Below are 22,996 nucleotides of genomic sequence, written 5' to 3' on the forward strand. Positions count from 1 at the left end.
TCTGTTGTTTACATACCAACTTCCCCCTTGTTAGTCCATGGGAGACGCAAAAGATACAAAATACATGACACTCTCTCCTTTGTTATTGTAGCCTTGTAAATAATTCGAATAATTTCCCGCTCAATAACACAATCTTACAATTATTGTTTTGTGCTCTTTCTTTCAATATTCCTGCAACCCTTCCTGTATGTGCCGACGTTGTCAATAAAGATTGATTGTAGCATATTATTAAATATATTATACAAAACAAAATAAAAAAAATAATGCAATTTTCTGATTTTTGTCTAGCCATGTCATCAGATAATATTTTTTATCAAAATAAAATATATATCTCTTACTCTTAATGTTTTTTCTATGTCCCACACTTTTCCCTTTTTTCTGCTTTAGTCACTAGTTTCCTTTCCAATAGTTGCTCCTATCTTTTTCTTTCTCATTTTCCATCCTGTCATTTTGCTCTAGTTGCCCATTGCACTGGCATTCCACATATGTCTCTTTAAACAAGGATACTGAGGACAATTTGAGTTGTGAATGAAGTCCTTAGTCTTTGCATCAGGACTTATGTCCACCTAATTTCTCTCCCAAGTTAAAACATATTCATCTGAAGTTTACTTGGAACACAAGGCATCCTATGGAAACCACAAGGTTGTTGCCAGAAGCCTCACATGAGTCATGATAGACATACACACTCCAGCGCAAAAATGAACAAAGAAAAAAAGCTACAAGTGGCTCAAGACTTCAAATTGTGTGCTTTGAAGTCTAGACTTGGGAGTTTGGCAGGCTGGAGAAGGTGAGATTAATTGGGCTGTTTAATCTGCACAGTTCCTTGTTGAAACGCTTTCAGCTTTTTGGCAGTACCACAAAACAAAAGCCCTTTTGATACCCTCAGGGATTAAAGTTACTGCCATGTGGCACATTTCTCCCGTGTGTATTTCTGAGTGGGATGACTGCTTTAGATCAGTGAGAGGTAGATGACAAAAAAAAAACAGTTTGGTATTAAGTGGCATATAGTAGCACAGTATAAGGACATTTTGTGGGTGTCTGTCAGGGCGGTAAACATATTCCAGATACATACAGTATGTTAAATTCACACAAGACGGCATGCTTACGTTTATCAAAATCCAATCCAAAAACAGCCTTTTTGTGTCTTTACAACTAACCCTTATTTGGAATTTGCGACTGCAGATAACTTTATTCTTTGTTAAATCGGCATTCATTGTTTTGCTTTTTTGCCCAGTTCTGGGTTGCAAAACAACTTGTAAACACAATATTGACATATTATTTCATAAGAAATGGCAGACCTGATAGCAAAACGTGTTCTTCATCAAACTTCCAACAGACAGAAAGAAACAGTCATTTGGAGTTAGATTCAGGCCTATCTGGGAAAGATCATATTCAAAGTTCCCCCCCTTTAACTAGAGGGAAGTATTATGCTCTGTAGCTGCATAAGTGCATCTCAGTGTCCATCAGAGGCACTCACGTTAGTGTTTTTGTTGTTGCTATGGCTGAAAACAGCTGCCTGCAGATCATGATGATAGTAAGGAGAGCAGTCGTGGGACATCCAACCAAAAAAAAGAGAGCTCTGAGTGAGTGAGCATTCGATCAATTATTTATGAAGAAACTATTGAGTGGAGTTTGAAGTTGACTGATGAGTTCCACAACAGGCTATTATTACATTATACCGTGTTGAATTAGTCATGCACCTGCATGACTAATGTACTACAATGTAATATTTTGTTGATTGAGTTAAACGTGTCAAATTTTGTGCAGACTCATTTTGTAGCTGTACTCCTAGTTTATATTTTACTTACTAAACTGAGAGATTTTGAAATGTTTCACAGGAACATTTGCCTTCATGGAGTAACAGCTTTGTTTCTTCTGTTTCTTTCAGCACAGATATAAACAATCTGTTTGAGCCACTGTAAGCTGCTAACAGACGATATAGTTAATACATGTATAATCATGTCTATACTTGGTTTGAAGACAAATTATTTTGATTTGATCCTTGTAATCATCTGCCATTCAAGCAAAAGGTGAACACATTTTTCTCTGTTCTCAGTTTCCAAAGATACTGCCCTCACAGACTCTTAAACACATCACCTGTATACACATTTAACACACATCACAGTTAATTGGTTAGTCTACCTGTAATTAACTTTAACCTACCTTTAATGTTGCAATCAACACAACTCATTACCTGTAAGAGAAAAATAAATCAAAAGAGGGAGTCTAATGAAAGCCTGACAAGCAAAGGAAAATAAGAGAGAATTAGCAGTTTTACGTTGTTAAAATAGTTCTTAATAACGTACCAACAATCTGGCAGAATCTTACACATTTTTGCAATCATACAAAGGAAGCCTTTTTGGTTGTTGTTTTTTTCATGAGGAAAGCCCCCTGAAAAGTGTTAGGGTAGCTGAAGGCCGACAGAAGTTGAAAGTCAAACAGATATTTAGATTATTTAGTCCTGCTCAGTCTAAAATATTTTAGAGCTGCTCAACTAATGCTCTTTTTTGTGTGTTTTTCTGTCTGAATCCATCTTTTCACTCCCCATGATGGTTGTATGTGTCTTTTGCTCTTTCTTTCCTCGCTCTGCTCTCGCTCACTCTGTCTTTAGGGCTTCTTCGTCTTTGAGCTTCCCTCATTTTCAGTCCATTCCATCTTCCTCTCATCCTGAGCTTTCAATTCGGTCCGAATCAGTTTTCCCGTCTTAGAATTTTGTGTATATCCCTTTTACTTAATCACATTTTTGTCTTTGTCGGCCTCCTTTTAGCCTTCCGCTTACATTCTTTTTTTGTGTGTTTACTCTTTATGTCTTTCTCAGTCTCAGTTTCTGTGGGTAACTCTTCTGACTTTCTCCTTCTCTCACTTCGTTTACTGCCTGATGTTCAATCACTATTAGCTTCTCTGCATTCAGATAGATAAATAATAGCATTGCTTATGAAAAGGCTAAACCCCAGTTCATTCCACAAAGCACATATCATCAGCAACTCATTTATTTCCCATTTAGCTGAATGAATAGGGAGAGCCAGCAGCAAAACGTTAGCCCTGAAGTTAAATGCATCTGTATTTATTTATTCTTCATTTGTAAATTAATTTTAAATGATCCATGGTATGATGAGGTTGTCTCATGATATGTAGAAATAATTCATCAACTGGGATTCTAGCTGTTTTAATGCTGATATAGTGTGTGCCAGTTTGAAGGCTTGAGGCACAAATGCAAAAACAAATATTTATGCATTCAGTCACTTATTAGTTGTACCTAATTACTTAGACAGGCCTGTGGGACTACTCAAACAACACCGAGATAATAGTTTTAAAAGTAAAATGGGGTAGAATTTCCTTGTTTTTGGAGCTATTGTATATTTGATCAAGAGACACGTTGTCCAGGGGTGTCGAGATAAACAAGTTGAATCAGTCATATTCACTCTTGTCTTGGGAACTGAAAGGAATGATAGACGTTCGGAAAGAAACTGCCTATATTCTGCAGACATTCTGCAAAACAACACCCACATCCTCTGAGTACAATTTGCAGCCCTGCATAGTGTGTGTGTGTGTGTGTGTGTGTGTGTGTGTGTGTGTGTGTGTGTGTGTGTGTGTGTGTGTGTGTGTGTGTCTGTCCCCGTCCCTCTGTGGTATATATTTTGATACCATCAGGGGGTCTCTTCACACCCCCTGCAGGAAGCAGTTCTCACATAGTGGACCACCCGTAGCCACAGCCACGAGTCCCTGGTGTTGGGTGACATGGAAGGGCTACAGGGGAGACAGCTGATGCACACAAGCGTACTTACACAAACAATCGCAAACACACACAGGCACATCCTCAGAGAAATGTTTTGCAAATGCGGGAAACTATTGCATATGTCCTCTAGGAAATATTCCCCCCAACTCTTTAAACTCCAACTCTCTCTTTGTGCTTCAGGTTGTGCATGGCCTTGCCCCTTGATAAACAACCTCTATTTTGTCCCAGTGCAGTTTGTAAATAATTCTCCATCATGTTCACTATTAAAACACACATCTTCCCTTTTGAATGCGCCATCATTTGACACAGTCAGACAGCTAATAGTTTTTGTTGATGTTGTCAAAGCCTTGTATCTTCCTCTTTCAAAAAGCCTTTATGCCCTTATGAACATCATAATTTCACTTTAAAAACACATCTTGATTCAATTCACTTTGCAAAATTACAGTATAATAGGAAGCCAACAACTCCGCTACCAAAAATATTGGCAGCGACTTCATGCATTCATGTGCCAACAAAAGTCTAATAAAATGTGCTGCTTTATGTACAAATACTAAGGGGATGTTTTTTGCTTTAGAAAAAGTTAGAATGAGGAAAGGATAAAAGTCAGTGTCTGTCAATAGGTGTATTCTGTTTTGTGAAATCTCATAAATCATTATACAACAGTTCAGAAATCAGAAATTCTGACATTGATTACAGTCCTTTGATATTTTAAATTCTAAACTTTTTCAAACTTTATGCTCTTTTTAAAAGTTTTAGTGTTAGAGGTTGTTACGACCTGCAGAATTTGAGTACAATCTGATCCGCATCCGACATACTATTCAAATAATGAGTCCTTGTCTACTCATTTTGTATGTTTTGTGTTGAGTGTTATCAGATGGCATGTTATTGTGCAATATGCAAATCAGGTAAGTGGGATGGGAGCTAGCATTGTCAACCAAACCAAGCAGGTGTCGGGTCACTACTTGTGCAACTTTACAGCCTCGATTTACTTTTCTTTTGATGGAGAAGAGACTTTATTTCTAAATTAAGAATGAAGGGTTCTGTTTTCCGTTAAAAAAACAAAAAAAACATGACAAATATTGGATTTTATTGGGAGTTTAGCTATTCAAAACTATCATGAACATTAAACAAAATCATTTGAAGTGCAACATTTTTTTTTAACGGTATTTTAGTTTTTTGCTGTTCCACAGTGTATGATTAACTGTTTTATGGTTCTTCCCCACATATGAAAACATTTTGAGTACCTTGTTGACGGACCTGCAGTGAGCGGTGTCCATTTTCTGTAATGAACGCACGAGTAAAGCGCGGACTGTATGTTTGTCGTATCTGCTTTTATTCCACTAAGCTATTGATGAATGCTATTGGCGAATTTAGTGTGAAGAAATTGTTGCCATCTCCATGACTTGAACACACTGCAACCCTGAACAGGCTGCAGCTTTTTTCTTTTCAAAGAAATGGGATAATACAAACAAAAACAGTTATGTTTCTTAGAAAATGTACTTTGGAGAGAAACAGGAAAAATATACACGGGTAAAGAATAAATATTAGTTCGTACAATTTCTCACCTCTAATATGAGGTAATGATGGTAGCTCTCACAGCACGAGTGAAGATAACGTTTCAGATTATGTTTTAATATTTGAGAATATTCATTTATTGTCCCATGGAGTGTGTACTGTCTTATGATTTGGATTTATCAGTGTTGTACAGCATCAGTAAATTAAGGGACCTTCTTTTTTTGTGCGGCGCTGCTTTGACAGGATAGGCGAGACTGACACGTTGCAAATACTGAAAGGGAAAAATACAGAGGAGGAAAAGAGAAGATATTCTGCAGAAAATGACAGAAAGATAAAAGCAGGAAGTGAAGAACAGAATTCAGGTGTAACACCAACAAGAGAAATGGGTCAGTGAAAGTTCAGAAGATAAAGGAAAGTAGTAAGAAGAAAAATTACAAGGAAAGAGGTTGGAAAAAAAACATGTGCAGTGTCCTAAATGTTGTGATCATAGGGAGTAGACGCTTTCACAGCCTGCGGTTCAAAACACAGAATAATTTCTGTTGGCAAGTAAGAACACAGAATCTGGTTGAACGGCGTTGGTTGCAGACACGAGCTCCCACAGCTGGTAACATGTCTACACGTGTTCGGACATGTCTTCAACATGCAACTCTCTGCCTGCTTCCTTCAGCAGTGTGTTATTTAGCTTCAGTATTTTAGGGATGAATTTTAACCGTTTTTTTTTTTTTTTTTTTTTGTCAAGGGAAAGTTTTTTCGTCAAGGGGATGCAGTTTTATATTTTGTGACAGTTTGCGGTTGTTGTACAAATATAGTTTTCAGGTTAATTCTCAGGGCTCAGTTAAAATGCACAGACCCAAATGAGGACACAGAATTGGGGCAGTTAAAAGGTCGTATGTACTTTTCTGAAGATTCAAAAAACAAAGGTACAAACTAGATAATTAAACCAAAAGGGCAGAGCAGAGATCAAGGTCCACAAAACAGGCAAAAGGTCAGAACCGATCGTCAAAACAGGGCCGGAATATTAAGGCTCTACGTCACTGGCTTGACCCAAGAAACATGGAGCTTGGGGTGGATGCTAGCGAAATGGAAATGCCCGGTTTCAGGGTTGATGACTTTGGAGATTCAGGAGGGGCCAGAGAAGAAGCCAGTTTACTGGATTCCACAAAAGGTAGATGCCAGCCCTTTGTCCGAGGAGGCAGTGAGTAGCAGCCGTGCGTTGGCCGTTGGTTGGCTGACCCATGGTTGCAGCTGGATGACCAGAGGAGAGCAGAGTAAAGCCGTCAGGCTGGTTAAACGCCTGGGCAAAGGGAACACGAGCCTCACTGGAAAGAGCGGAGGCTGGAAGCCAAGAGGACGTGCCTCTAGCGGAGCTGGGGCGTGTGTTATGGGCATATTCAGCCCGCATAAGAAGTTTGGACGAGAACGCATGGGAGGGGGGGGAAGAGATACAGCATGACGCAGTCTTCAACTCTTGTGTCATCCTCTCGGTTTGGCTGCAGAGATCACGACATAACGTGCGTTAACAGAGTTAACGGCCAGAAGTAAAACTAGGTTTGCATATCTCGACTCAGATATTGCAGTAACTCTTACTAATTTTTCTGTCTTGGTATATGTTGCTGTTTTTGTGTATGCATGTGTGTGGGGGGTGGACTGTCCTGACATGTTTCTCTCTCGCCACAGTTACTGTCACTCCAGGTCTTCAGCTGAAGTAGTCGTTGAGTGTTTCTGCCTGACTGGACAGCCTGTCGCCACATCTGTCACTTTGCAGAAAAATGCCCGTGCTTGATTCCCTTCGACCCCCCATCGCATGTGTTAGTATGTGTTTGTGTTCGGGGCACAACAATGCTGTAAAACCCCTCGCCTAGTAGCTAGAACTGTGTATTTCAAGATGTGTGTGTTTGCTTTACTTTGCTCTTCAATTTGAAGTTCTCCGCTGTAGTTGCCTTTACTGTATCGAGATCCATCTGAGACAGACCGTCATAGACGACCGATTATTGGAATCTTTACTTTGTCTCATGGGGTTGCCTGTTAAAATATTTAAATGACTTCCTACTAAAACTACCTTTGTCGTGTGGTTTAGCATGTTGCTGCTATCAGGTTACGCAAGTATTATTCAACACCAATAGCAGTGCGCAAACTGCATCTCTGTTCAGGACAGGCTCACCCACTATGTTGGAAACAGCCCGGGACTCTAAAGTAGAAGAGCGCCAGATATCAAGTGTTTACCGGTCTTCAATGGTGGCAGGTCTTTTAATCAGACGTACATTTGCCATATCAACCAGTTAGTCCTCAACTGGTTGACTGGGTAAATATATTAACCGGCTCACCTCTCTACCAGTTCAAAGCATACTTACTGAGCTTTTATGGAGGGGAGTCCAGTTCTGTCTGATTCACTGTGTGGAAGACAGTGGGGCTATTCTCTCAAGCGTGATTCAATAACATAAACACTACTACTAAAAATCAGTGTCCGCCCTGAAAAAACCGATGTCCCCAGACCATCATGGACATACCTGCAGTTTCACAGACCAAAAAGCCTCTTTTCTTTTCCTGAAGAGCGAAAGAGGGAGAAGATATTCTCTTCCATCTCTTTTAATCAACATACATTTCTGTACCCATTAAGCCACTCTGGCCTTTTGGGGGGGGGGGGGGGCTCTTCTTCAGGCATCTATGAATGGCAAACGCTTCACATATTACAACTTTGTGTGCGTGCGCAGCTGATCTAAAAGCAACAAGTGTCAAGGTCTTTGCTTCATGTGTTCGGAATTCCCATGCAGCGTAATTTGTCACTGAACAGGGTCCACACATGAATGTGTATGCATGCTTATGAGTGTTGAGGATATAGTGTTTACTCATTGATAACAGAGTTTGGGTTTGTCAGACGTGTGACAGACATAACAAAACTGAAGTGCATTGTGATGTTATTTCTGTCTAAGCATTTGTTTTTATTTGTATATGTGTAGATGATTGAGTATTTTTTGTTCTTTACATGTTGAAACAGTTTCACTACTCCAAGTACAAAATAACACCCAAGAAATTAAAGCGAGTAGCACGGAGCTCTGACAGGACGCTCTGTTCACTTCACTGCTATTATGGAACCCTCACAATGTTTGTGAGACAATGTTGGTATTTTTATTTTTTTTAAAGGCCTTTTTGGTGTGTGTCCAGTGACTTCATTTGAGTGATCAAATGAGGGTTGAACACACCGAGTTCCTTGAGTAGTAGAGTTTCTATGTAAATGCAGTGTTGTGAAGTTTGAGGATATCAAGAGTTGCAGAGGAAGAGGGAGGTTGTGGGAGGAAGGACTGGCTGATTGAGAGGGCCTGTCTGTATCGCAGCTTGTTATCCTATTAAACAAAACATGGTTATTATTCAAAATCATTAATTCAGAAAATGTCCCATTTGTTTACATAAAAATACTAATATACATAATAATGCACTACAAGACAGTAGTAAGTTAATGCACACAACGTGTTATTACATTTGCAAATATCTAAACACAGCCACTATATCAAAGAGTCACCAACTTAATTAACACTCATACAGATACAAGCAGGGAGCAAAGTTTGTCTGGGCTTGGTACAGTAACTAATTCCATGAACACACACACACACACACACACACACACACTGGCTAAGTGAATTAACAAACACAAACATGATGCCTGCTGGTGGGTCATGAATATATTATCATAAATACTGACCAGACATATTATTATTTATCAAATGAGTGCCTGCACAAACACACACACACACACACACACACACACACACACACACACACACACACATGCATAAACAGCACAGAGAATTAGGTCAACAGCCTTGAAATGAAAGGAGTTAAACCTTATTATGTCTGATTAATAACACAACTGTAGCACTGCATGTATGTGTATGTGGATCGCAAATGTGTATGTGGGAATATTTGTGATTATACGCGTGTGTGTGTGTGTGCGTGCGTGTGCGTGTGCGTGTGCACGCGTGTGCCTTGACTTCTTGACAGCTGATATTAACCATTACCACCTCAATGACTTTTTAATAGGAGCTCATTTCCATATGTAATCTCAATGTTGAGATGTGTGTGTGTGTGTGTGTGTGTGTGTGTGTGTGTGTGTGTGTGTGTGTGTGTGTGTGTGTGTACATCTACGTCTTATGCCTGTAGCACTTTGCAGCTCCTGGGGTCTCTGAAGCATACAGAAATGCGTTCTGCCCCTATAGCTTCCTTTGACTCTCTCTCCTCCCACCCCTCACCCCCCTCCCACACTCTGCATCTCAGGCTCCCTGTCCTCGAATCCACACGCCCCATGAGCCATTCATCCACCCCTCAGCTCCAACTCATGTGCTTTTAATGGCATACAGTACAGGTTCATCATCTTGATAGACTGACATTGGGTCAAATCTCGAGACAGTGCTGATAAGCCCTGTTTTATACAATGATATAATATGCAGTAACATAATACTTTTTTTTTTTTTCATCAATTAGTGCTGAAAATCACTGATTAATCAGTTCATTGGCAGGTGACAAGTCAACTTCAAATTCATCAAGTAACAATCACAAACATTTGCAACTGACTGTTTATGATTGGCTTTTAAATGCGATGATTTGTTTGGTATTTTCTTAGACTCATGGATAGGTGTGTTTGGATCACACAATTTATCAGCAGACGAATCTGAACTGTCTTGAACGCTGCATCTTTTACTTGACTCTCGTGTTTCATTGCATTAATTCCTCTGAATAACATTAATGAGAGCATTCCGTAATGAGAGCAGATAACAAAGCCTGTTGATTGCTAAAACATCACTAATTTGGAAAAAAAAATCCTTCTCTGTATAGATTTTATGCACAATCTTTCTCATTTATAATCTCCTGTTTGACATACCTTATCCATTATGCACAGGTAAACAGGGACAACTCAACCATCTGGCAATGACTATTGTAAACGGCCCATACAGTTCTCTTCTGTCCATTCACTTGAGGTGTTTAACCAGCATATACGTGCATACACTGTGTATTTGTGCCCTTCGTCCATCCTTCCGAATCTCATAGCTGTAGCTGTTCTGCCTCTTCAGTGTAATAGCGGCTAGTGGCTATCCCAGTACGTACTAGCTGAGAGGCAGGCCGGTCTATCACTGGGCCACCACATTAATGATAATACATGTATATCCTGCTTGCCCTTGGACTGCTTGACTACACCACAGCATCTGCAGGAAATCCATGGTAATTGTAAAGTGACATTGCAAACCACTGTGCCACGTTGGTCTGATTGCACTTAGAAGAATATGATAATGCCTGTGCAACTTTTGCATAGTTGCCGCTGGTAAATAAAATGTGGTATGCATATAGAAGTCTTACTGAGAAATAAAACGTCTGTGTGCATCTAGTATTGTCACTTTCTTTTTTTCCAGTTAAAGGACTATTTTTGGTCCCCACAGATCCCCTTCCCTCTTATATGCAGCAGTCCTTCTGCTTTGGACGTTTCACAAGATGCTTCTTCTTCGACAACACACAAACACAGAGAAGATGAAAGAAGGGATTTAATTTCTCCCCCTTCTAGTCCCTATATAGTATATTTATATACACGTACTCACACATATATACTGTTTCGCAGACGCACGCACGCGCGTACTGTACTTGAAGCCCTCTTTACCAATTACTTTTGATATATCCATATAATACGTCTGACCCATATATGCTGTGGCATGTTTTTCCCTATACCACATACGTTGTGTGAGCAGCTTTGTGCTCGCACACATACAAGCTTTGATGTATCCAGACATGCTATCTCATGCACAGGCGTGCACAGAAGGTCCTGCCTGTAGTTCAGAAACTATGTGAAAGTAGGTTAAACCCGACGTGCTGTTCTTTAAAGGATTGTGTAGGCTGTTCATTTAAGCCATGCGTGTACATTCACGTGTGTGCATGCATGCACAAACACACAAACTCATGAATGTGCAACATGTACACATTAGTGTGCCTACACACATGCATTTATTTAGTGTAAACATGCCTGGAGAGGATATTTGCATCTATAAATGTGTGTGTGTGTGTGTGTGTGTGTGTGTGTGTGTGTGTGTGTGTGTGTGTGTGTGTGTGTATTGGGTTAATCTGTGATGATGATGCTACCTGCCAAGACACCCACGCTCCACATCAACAGTTGTTGCTCTAAATTAAGCTGCTTAATTACTGCAATTAAACTCTGTGTGCGGTGTTTGTGCATGACTTGTACGATATTAATGTGTGTGATAGGGTTTGAAGGAGGGCTTGTGTCTGTGTGTATATGAGTATGAAGCTACTTGCCTGTATGGAAATGCTTATTCGTAAAGTTTAGGAATTTCAGAGAGTTGTTGAATACAAACCTAAAAAAAAAAACTTGTTTTGGCAGAAAATAAGTATCAAAATAATTAAATTAAGTGACATCACACATGTTGGGAAACAGGGATTAAGGAGGGTGTAAACCAATTAAAATAATAATTATATAGTTTGTATACTGTTTTTAATTTTTTAACATGTTTCATGTGAGAATTTGGAAATAGCAGATTCAGATTATGTTCTTTTGATGTGCACAGTGTCAAATTGATCATTGCTACGTTCATAGATTTACCACAGTTATTCCAAGACTGAGAGATTTTTTTTTTTTTTTTTAAATACTATGCAATAATTATGTACCTCTCTTTTTCCAACACATATTTTCTCCTCTTAATGCAACCCCATCACACACAAGCTCACTGTTCTCCCTCTCTCCCTCCAAATCCATCATTTACTTTCTGAAGTTGTTGCTGACATCTTTTACAGTCCAGTGGTGGGAGGGGAGGTTTTTCTGTGGAGGCAGGCAGCCAGAGGGAAGTGGTAGATGGGGGAGGAAAGGGGAGGGACTAATGTGATTGAAGGTCAAACAGACCTTCCAGTCAGTGACACAAGTGTTGCATGGTTATAGATGAGGTGCATGTATGTGTATTTTTTTTTTTTTTCCATGTGATGAAGAGATGAATCATTTCTTGAAAAGTACAGTATAGAGGCCGATTCCACATGCCTTCAAGACCGTTTTAATTTGTTGTTTTGATCCATATTCATGTGGAACAAATGAACTGATAGCTCCAAGCAGTAGCTAATGTATGCGTTATGTATTCGTTTTGCATGCGAGAGGGGTCTGTGTTGACATGTGTGAAGTTATGTTTTCTAGCTAAACAGCTGAGTTTAATACATTTAAAAAAAAAAAAAGCATTTATATTTTGTATTGATAATATAAAAAAATATGATTTTTATGGATTTTTTTGTAAGTAAAGATATCTTGTGTTTCTATTAATATGACATTATGTTTATAATATACATCTGTTTTAATCATGTGACTATGATTTCTAAATCATAGTGAGGCCTATGTGGTAATATTATGCATTACTCATCACTGGTATGTGTTCAGTCTTTACTCTGTTTTTCTCCATGTGAATTCCGGGGCACGTACAGACTGGATGGACTTTATCGGGAACTCATCGATCCCTGTACTGTGCATGTTGAGGCACCATCTCTCTTTGCTGGGACCAGATGTGTGTTTGTGCATATTTATATTCTGCCTAATTATTGGTCTCCATGGGAAACAACCAGAGAAGAGAGCAGAAGGTGGTCGAATCGAGGGTACAGAGTTCACAAACTCACAGACAACTCACTGACCAGAACTCGTGCAATTCTTTTTCCTCTTTAATGATATGTCCGTATTTATGCAGTTTTGCAGGATCATGCACACCCTGAGCGGTCATGTTTAATAGATTTCAGATGATATGCACATAAAGATAATCCTATTATACTCCATTAAATCCATATTTTCCGTGACGCAAAGCAACACATCGCTAAGCATGCTGTGTACATTAAGCTACCTTGATGCTCAAGTAAGCACAGTAACATGCTGGGCCATGTGTTGAATTGCGCTATGGAAAATATTGTTTTAATACAGTTTAACAGGATCATCTTTATATGCATCTAATCTATAATCTGTTAAACATTATAGCCTGTGGCAACCAATCAATATGTATATAATCTCCAAGAGATTAAGATAAATAGGGATACGGAACCCATATGCATACAGGAGGGATAGAAGGAATAACGTACAGTATGTATCTATTCATGTACACAATCCATATACATGTCATACTTATACACAAACATACAGTGTGGTCCAAACGTCTGATACGACTCATAAAGATGCTTCCATTTTGCATTCATTTCAAAATTGCTACAAATATCTTTCCTTACAAATGATAATATCAGCTGAACCATTTAAATAAAAGTTTAATCTCTGAAGAATGCACATGAATTTCAGAATATCCCCCCCCCCCCCCCCTTTTGCTTTACTGACATCAGCACTCAAGCTGACATCGACTCCACTTGTCTATGGCTAACCTGATAACCCAAGTTATCCCAGCATGATTTGAAAGTGTCCCAAAGAGCCTCTTGTGATGTCAGCAATTTGAATCTTATTTCTGTAATATGCAGTGCCACTTCTTCATGGTCAGGATGGAGTCGATTTGGGGCAGTTCTCCAACTTCAACTCTAAACTCCAGTTCAGAGACTCCTACTTGTCCTTCTTTTACTGTACTTTTTGCTGATTGGAGTCTTGCAGTTTTTACTCAGCAAGTCCTTTGTCTATGAGTAAGTTGCATTTCTGTTTCTCTGCTTATTGATCATCTGGGGATATGGTCACTTTAGTCTGCCTCACCGGGCTTTGGCTGCAACTGATCCGGTTTCCTCAGTGATTTTAGAGTGCTATGCTGCCCCCCCCCCCCCCCCCCCCCCCCCCCGTACAAACTTTGAGAACCAGCCATGTTTTGACGCTGAAAAAGCCTTTTTTGCTTTGAATAACAGTTTGACCTTTGACACTTTCACTTGGTTCTGCTTAGTCAGCCGGAAACTTGAGGCTCATTCATGAAATGCAGTACTACCTGTCAACATTTTATGGATGGTGACCTTTGACCTAAGCCCCTCCCCACCCCTTGGTAGCTTGGTAACCAATGAGAGCAAAGAGGTGGAGTTTAAAGCAAACCAATGAGGTGCCGGTGGGTCGGGCTTGTGACTCGTTATCTCCACCCCACATTAGCCCCCTCCCCTTGCAAACTCCACCCCTTTGTAGCCCGGCCCTGACCAATGAGAGCAAAGAGGTGGAGTTTAGTGAGTGATTTAGTCCGAAAATCTGAATTCAAGATATCAAAAAATAGTAAACATGACAAGAGCAGCTGATATACAGCTGATCAGTCAGACACGTGATAACCGATGAAGATTTACCAGGGGATGGACCCAAGAGACGGATGGTTGTACATGGGTAAGATTCAGACGCCTCCACTGGTAGCGGTAAAACTTTTTTGTAAAAAACATATTGGAACATTGTGAACATGTCATAGATGTAAAACCTGATAACATTGTATGGGTTTATACCTTGTTTCAACCTATGTATGCCCAACTGCAAAATAAGAATACAAATGTAAAATTTATTGAAGGACTACCTGATTCATTCGAGGATGAAACTCTGTTTCCCCCTGACCTGAATCATTTGATTATTTTGAAATATGTCATTTTCCAGGCTTCCTAATTACTTGGTGCTGTTTAAAAACCCTCGAGATAGATTGCAGAATACATTATCCCAGCAAATCATTTCTGGGGGAAAAAAAGCCTTTTTCCTACAAAGTTTTGAGGGTGCTACCAAATAATCAGCAGCTTCTGTAAGACGTCTACGTATCTACGGGTGTTTTTAGCTGTAAAATACCTCCATGTTCGAGTTTTCAGCGTCCAATTAAATCTTTCAATTATAGACGCTTTCAGATCGCTAGCTGTAGAAAAATGATTGATACCTCACTTCTTCATCAATGCCTGAAAGGTCTTGTTAAAGAATTCTTTTCCAGCGTCCGTCTGCAATTTTGCTGGCATACAGCTATCTTTTAAAATGGACTCAAACCTGGGTGCCTGTTTTTTTTCTCTTCAAGGGTCTTGCGTAGGCCTTTTTTGAAAACACGTCAATGACCGTTAGTAAATCATTGAAACCGTCATTGTTTTCAGCCAAGGCCCGCATATCACAAAGGTCTGCCTGGAATTGATTCAACGCTTGGACAAATGTATCCTGGCTGGTTTATGAAGAGTATACACGTCCTGTTCTGATAAAAAAAATATTTGCCTTGTTCCATGTTGACTTGTTTTCCCATTTCATTCTGTACGGCTCTACGAGGGCTATCCACTCCTCCAAAACTACGAGGATGAGAAGGGTTGTAATACACTTTTTTCATTAAACGTTTCTCTGACGTGGTTCCTGCTGCTCGCTCGGGGGGTTTCTAATAAACCACAGAAAGAGACAAGCATCTTTAAACAGTTTTATTGATTGGTTACACACGTTAGTTTTCATCATCTTCTTCTTATAGCTCTAAATGACTAGTTTTACATTCATTGATAAACATTAATTATCGTATAAAATAATACAAGTTCCTCTAAGTAACCAGTTTTACATTCATTTGATAAACATCAGTTTTAAAAGAATACATGAATACAAGTTTTTCAAAAACAATGCCCAATCCCTTCCAAAAGTTCTAAATTTCTTCCATCACGACTTCCTTTGCAACATCTTCTCTCATCCCATAATCTTATTGAGTTTCTCACTGGTGTGTCTGGTGAATTTGATCTGGCGAAGAAATGCCTCTGAAGCGTCACGGACCCTGTAGTCAGACACGTTGAAGCACATGTTGAATAGCGGGGATAAATCGATCCGTCCAATTTTTTTTCCTCAGTTAATCATAGTGCCATCGGAGATGATATTCGGGCATCTCGAGAAGGCATTCGTGCTGTATCTGACTCAGATGATTGACTTGACACTGTATATAGCTGTTCAGAACGTTACTCGACAGTCGAACCACCACGGCTCTCTTGGTGTTAATGAACAGTGCAGACGGGTGCCGGTCCGTTTAGTCAGCCTTTGGTTTGTTTGGAGCGGCGGGTGGTGACGCAGGACCTGAGGCTGAGGACGGTGACGAAGAGGACGAAGATCAGTTAGGCGGAAAATCCGGAGAAAGTCCTCTGAAGTAGTTTGTAGTCATCAAATATAACACCGTTCAGTCCATTGGTGTAAGCGTTGCTTTTGCAGTGAGGGGTCCAAAAGGTTTCCCCCCTTCCTCCAACTGGTAAAGACACAGTTCATTCCCGCTGTAGTTGAAGGAGTACCCTAAGGTCTCTCCCGTTTCCATTCCTCTAATAACATCTGGAGTGGAGGCGTCTGAATCTTACCCACGTACAACATCCGTCTCTTGGGTCCAGCCCCTGGTAAATCTTCATAGGTCATCACATGTCTGGCTGATCAGCCGCATATCAGCTGCTCTTTTTGTTTACTATTTTTTTACTATTTTAAATTAAGATTTTCTGACTAAATAACTCTAAACTCCACCTCAAAACCTGACCCACCGGCACCTCATTGGTTCGCTTTAAACTCTACCTCTTTGCTCTGATTCGTTGGGACGGGGCTACCAAGGGGTGGGTTTTGTAAGGGGTGGGGCTAAACTGGGCGGGGAGGGGCTAAGGTCAAAGGTCACCATCCATCAAAAATCCGCTCTCAGGTGAACAATGGCTCCAAGTTTATTTACTGGAACAGGCCTCAGATCAGTCAATTGAATCCAGAGTGTAATCTCAGCGCTGCCTCAAAAGAAGGATACAACTCAAGGAAATCTGACTCTTTGTGCTACACAAACGACTACACAAATCTTAAATTTGTTAACTCACATTGACATTTTCCTTCTTCATTTTACGTCAGAACTTCTTGTGTTAAATGTTTATAAATCCTCAAGAATCCATTGGAAAGCAGTCACTTTTTAGAAAAAAAACTACAAGAAAATGAAAGCGTAAGCGTATTTCTTAATTTCAATGGGATCAGATTTCCTTTTCCTATTGCGGTCGCTCTGTTTTCCATTGCTGGAATCACATTAATGCACGCAATCGCCTCGTTTAAATACAGCGATTTGCACCTGATTCGAATGATGCAATAACTCTTAGTAAATCACCTGCAAAACGGGTGCAAAAACTGCAAACTTTTGGAAGGAACACGCAATTTAGTACCCTTTATTTGCGATCTTAGTAAATCAGGCCCCTAGTCGGATGTTTAGTGGAGACAAAAGAAAGTTTTTTTATTTTCGTTGGTAACCTTATTAATATCACTGACATTTAAATATAATTGAATTACAATTACCCTTGCTGGAAACTCTTACAGTTTTAATTTTAATTTTAATAGTTGACCAAACATTTTGGGTAATATTCAGCCTGCCTGCCTGTACACCTGCAACAGTGTACATGCGTGTATCTGCTATTGAGCTGACAAACAAACAAACAAAAAAGACTATGACATGAACATGTGTGGTCATGTCGCATTGCTCGTCTCATTTATGATTTCAGACCCTTTTACTGTCTCAACAGGGGCTTTTACGAAAGCTCCCAATCACCTGAATCAATTCCTCCTGTCACGCTTCAAAGCAACCACTTCAAAGCCCTCATTTCTTTTCTCCACTCTTCCCATCTTTTTGTCCAGCAGGAGAGTGGAGACATGTACACCGCATAATGATACAGGGGTCTACCAAAGCCAGTGTAATATTGAGTAATCCAACTTTAAGGCATTGCTAACCTCCAAGCAATGTCGTAATGTCGATGATTGGCAAATTAGAACTGACAGGTTTTTTGTCAAAACTGAACATCAGAATACAATTAAATCTCACAAGATAACCTCTTTTTTGCATTCACATTTGGTTTTATTTTAGCTTTCTGTACAGATTTCAGTAAAGTTACTAGGAAATTTAACTATAAAGTAGAGATTTGAAGACGACACTTTTTACTAATTGTTTAGGTAATTTTCTTAATCCCAAATTGATCATCCTAAAACACACACAACCACACAATCATGCAACCATATACAAAGTCATTTTTCATCACTTCAGAGGACATTGCATTCATTTAAATTCATTTTCTGGATAATTACCCAAACATTAACCAATACCTGATTCCGCACTCGACCTTAAACCCAATGTCCAACCCTCTAACAGCCCCTAGAGCTTGTAGGGATTGCCCAAAATGTCCTCACAAAGCAGAACTGTCCTCAGTACGATGGTTTCAATCAAACTAAAACTTGTCCTCACAAACATAGAAAGACACACACACAGACACAGCAAACATACATTTGGCAGAGAACTGGAGTGATGATTGTTTGATATGTGTATGGCATTTGTCAGGCAATACAGATGCTGTTTTTCTTGGACAAAGACCAATGGAACGTCGACATTCATACAACCGTTTCCCTTTTTGTGCATGTGGTCTCTTCTCTTTCTGGCCTGTTGTCAGCTTTCATCTTGAATATGAATAAGAAATAAATACAAAGTAGATTGGGTCAACATGCTGAAATGTTATTTTGGAATTTTTGTCCAATGACGCCAAAAAGAAAAATATTAATGTCAATGTTAATAGCTTTTAGGAAAAAGTGTCCTGCTCCACACCCTTGTTTATAACTGCTCTGACATCAAACTGCATCATAAAGTGACACGGAAAAAGGGCTTAGGTGAAGGGTTTGTTATGCGAACATGCACAGGTCAAAGCTGAATGGAAATGTAGCTCTAATTTAATTTTAAGCAATTCATATATTTTATATTTGGTTAATAACAGCAATGACAACACATTACCAATATTCTCATTTTATTGATATGTTCAAATTCTTTCTTTGTTGTTTCCATGAGGCATTGGGGTCAGTTATAAAACAGCACTTACACTAGTGCTGTTTCATTGCCTTGCTTGCTCAAAACACTTCAGCAGGTCACTGACTTTCTATTTACCAGACCTTTGATTGAAATTTCTCAGACGAAAAGTAATTATGCAGTCATAATATGTTCTTCATTATCTGGCTTACTATGTGGGTTTTACAGACCTTAATTCTAACAAATTGTTGTAAATAATAATACTAATTAACCATAAAGATTAACATTAAACATAAAAGTAATGGGTACAATTTTTTTTGGAAGAGTAATCTTGACAAACCTGAAATATTTCAGCCCTGCACCATTGCGACCCCTCTCTCCTCTGCACACAAACCTGAACCAGAGGAAGCAGCTGCGCAGTTTCTATCAGACCAGATAGCAAAGGGAGAGCAAGCAGACATTTCCTGATGACGACTTTCTCTGCATCTTTGGCCAACAATAACACCATTAGCACACCTAATACAAAAGCTGATGAGGCGTGAGTGAAAGGTACAAATTACTGGGCAGGTTATTGAGTTTTTCTGGAGATCTATGTATGGCTGTGGCTGTGGCTGAGTAAACATATGACTTTTGACAAAGGCTCACCCTGCTCGAAACATAATTCACACAGGAATCACTGGAGGTATTTAATAGCACATGATACACAACCTCACTATTGTAGCAGCATTATGTTTGTGGAATCACAGGAATGTTGTTTTGGAAGGAACCAATTCAGCTCTTTGGCCAATTTAATGCTGGTCTGACCTTATGTTAAAGGACCACCTGGCCAATATTATTCACGGCTGGTGAGTTGAAAGTTACTCTGCTGTTGTGGTATATGGGAATATATTCACTTCTGGAATGCAGTTGAAGAAGTCAAGTGCCTCAGCTTGGCATTGAGATTGTCGTAATTCTGCCCGAACAAGCTGCCATTAGCTGCCCTAGGATATATTTCTTAAAAGATGGAAAATGTGACACAATATGAAATAAAATGCTGCAGCAAAGCAACAGCTGTATTTATTTCTCTTCATGAAGCTTGACCTCCAGGTCCTTCAGTGAAGCTCCCCGGTGGCCAACATTAGATAAGTAACTGTTATGAATGGAAACTAAAACTGAATTTACATTTCAAGCCAAATTAATTGAATGAATTATAAATTGATAAAGAATGTATTGAACTACTACTTTCATACTGAAGCCAATGTATTTCACATTCTGAATGCGATCTTATATAGAGTGTGTGTGTGTGTGTGTGTGTGTGTGTGTGTGTGTGTGTGTGTGTGTGTGTGTTAGCCCGATCTGATGTGAGCATGTGTAATTGATGGAGGTTTTTGATGGTGTTTTTAGACGTGGCTGGCTCCAGAAATCATTAGTGCATCTTAATGTCAACGATGATGAGCTTTGGAAACTCTTTCAATCCACTCCAGACAATTACAGTGTCATCATTTTTAATCTATCTGGCCCATACGCACATTTAAACACAGTTTATGTCTCTCTGTCTCTTTCTCTCTCTCCCACACACACACACACACACACACACACACACACACACACACACACACACACACACACACACACACACACACACACACACAGTGTCCAATTAGCCAAACATCATCTTTGCTATCTGAATGACCACATGCATCTTTCTGTCTGTCTCTGCACAGCTAATGATAATGATGGTTGTGTGTATTTAAGTGTACTTTCGCTTGTGCCCACTGCAAGCGCAGATGTGTTTGTGTGTGCCTGCATGATATAATGTGTCTTAACACATAGCTTAAGCAGACACTCAACCATTTCCAGACCTACAGCCAAATGACAGTTACTGTAGGTCATTAAGCTCCAGTACGGAGCGTTGCTCTAATTTTGCATGGCGCCGGTAGATGATCCCCTTTTGCTGTATGTGACCTTCACATTGCTGCAGTGCTTGTTTATAAGACGGGTATTTTTAATACTGACTGACATGAGCAGGGTTCTACCGAAGCCTGGGAGCATTTAGGCAGTGACAACAAGAGCTTTACAAAGGTGATGAACTATTGCTCAGGGTTTTACTGGGAAATTTGTTTTTGAAGAGCACACAGTAGCCTATAGAAAACCATAAAGTGATTATTGGTAGCAACACAATTATGCCAAATCAATTCAACGTGGAATAAAAACAAAAAAAAAGCATCATGCAAAATGAGTTAAAAGCATGCTTATTAACCGTTTCATCCTTTTTTTGTGTAATTATCTCCATGCAGAGGGAGTTTGTGAGATTTGGTTGACAAGTGAGGACACGGGTGCTTATGGTAGAGACATCGGAACAGACCTGCCAACGCTGCTGTGGAGACTGGTGGAGGAGATTCCTGAAGGGGCCATGCTGAGGTTGGGTATGACCAACCCTCCATATATCCTGGAACACCTAGAGGTAGGCAAAGTACACAGTCACACATATGTACGCGCAAACACAATCATGTGTATTTATCATAGTGTGGACCCTTAGTGATAAAATGCCCTTTATCATTGCAACCAAGTGTCAAACCCCATCCTGACCAAAACCTAATTTAAAAATAAAACAGCCTTAACCCTCAGATTGCCCTTTAAAATTGTGAGGTCAAGCCTGAATGCCCTAACAATGCAAAAATGTCCTAACAACAATGGTTTTGAACTAAAATGACTTGTTAAAAAAATAAAAAGACACACACACACACATGAATACGCACAAACACAAAAACACTCTTACATTTATTTCCAGTAGTCTTAACTTAACTTTAATTATTGTTTTTTTGTCCCTAAAAGGCAGATCAGTCTCCACTATTTAGCTGTACAAATATATTCATGTCCCCACAACTTGAATAATACAAGTATGCGCACACACATGCACACGCACACACACGCACACACCACCCATTTCACGCAGAAGAACCATTTAAGATAATAATACATCAGTGATAAATAAAATTAAAATACTTAAGCACTCCAGACCTTTTCCTTTTCACTGTGTTGTTTTCCTCCCGATAGTCTCTTTTGCTATCCCTTTATGTGAACAAACAATATTGCTTTGCCTAGATTTAATAAACTAACTGCCTTTCTGTTTTGCTTACCAAGCAGTTCAGCTCCAGCCCTCGTTCTCCACTCATTTAGTTCATTCTTTTCTTTCCCTAATGAGTCAATTAAGGGCCATTGTGTCCTCTTTAGCAACCTCATTTTATCAGTCATTATTGTCTTCCCTAATGTAACAATGGACATTGTTATCCCCTCTCTCTTTGCCTCTTTCTCTCTTTCTGTTTTTTGCATGTCTATGAGACGTGCATTTTTTTATCATCTAAATCAGTTTTTTTTCCTGCCATTTTTAAATGTATTGTTTCTGGAAGTTTTAGAGTAACAATGTATTATCAGATATTATTGCCATTTTCCACCATTGATTGACAATAGGCATATTAAGCTTCTGCTTTCAGACGACAAATCAAAAATATAGAGAGGAGAAAGAAGGGACAGCTGAATGGCAGGAAGGTGTGTTGGATGCAGAGAAGATATCTATATGGAAATGCCATTCATTGACCAAATCATGTGGATACATAAAATATGAGGTCTAAGAAATATTAAACACATTTCTGTTTTATGGTCAGTCTAGTATGTCACAATTCCATTATTTTCAAAATCAGTAAAATTCAGGAGAATGTAGCCTGCGGAGTGCTTCCACCCTGGGAAAGGAAAATTTTAGGATTTTCTAACACCAGTCAGAAATTTACAACCCCAATTTCCAAAAAGTTGGGATGCGGTGTAAAATGTAAATAAAGACAGGATGCAATGATTTGCAAATCATGTAAACCCACATTATACCCACAAATAGACCAAAGACAACATATCATATGTTCAAACTGAGAAATTTGATTGTTTTATGTAAAATATATGTTGCTTTTTTTAATTTTTCATTTAATGCCGGCAACACGTCTCAAAGAAGTTGGGACAGGGGCCTGTCTACCACTGTTTTGCATGCCTTCTTTTTACAACACTTTTGGGAACTGAGGAGACCATCTTTGGAAGT

General features: G+C 39.4%; 1 protein-coding gene across 2 annotated transcripts in view; it reads left to right on the top strand.

Annotated features, from left to right (window-relative positions):
• cdkal1 (CDK5 regulatory subunit associated protein 1-like 1) overlaps positions 1-22,996 on the top strand; it is a 223,034-nt gene that overhangs the window by 104,647 nt on the left and 95,391 nt on the right. For both annotated transcript variants that reach the window (XM_069143201.1, XM_069143202.1), the window contains exon 9: positions 21,210-21,376. In XM_069143201.1, the coding sequence (XP_068999302.1) occupies positions 21,210-21,376 (167 nt within the window). The remainder of the gene's footprint in view (positions 1-21,209; positions 21,377-22,996) is intronic.

Source organism: Embiotoca jacksoni, unplaced genomic scaffold (assembly GCF_022577435.1).
Source record: "Embiotoca jacksoni isolate LCO1_2020_lvr unplaced genomic scaffold, fEmbJac1.0.p SCAF_11, whole genome shotgun sequence".
Classification (NCBI taxonomy): domain Eukaryota; kingdom Metazoa; phylum Chordata; class Actinopteri; family Embiotocidae; genus Embiotoca; species Embiotoca jacksoni.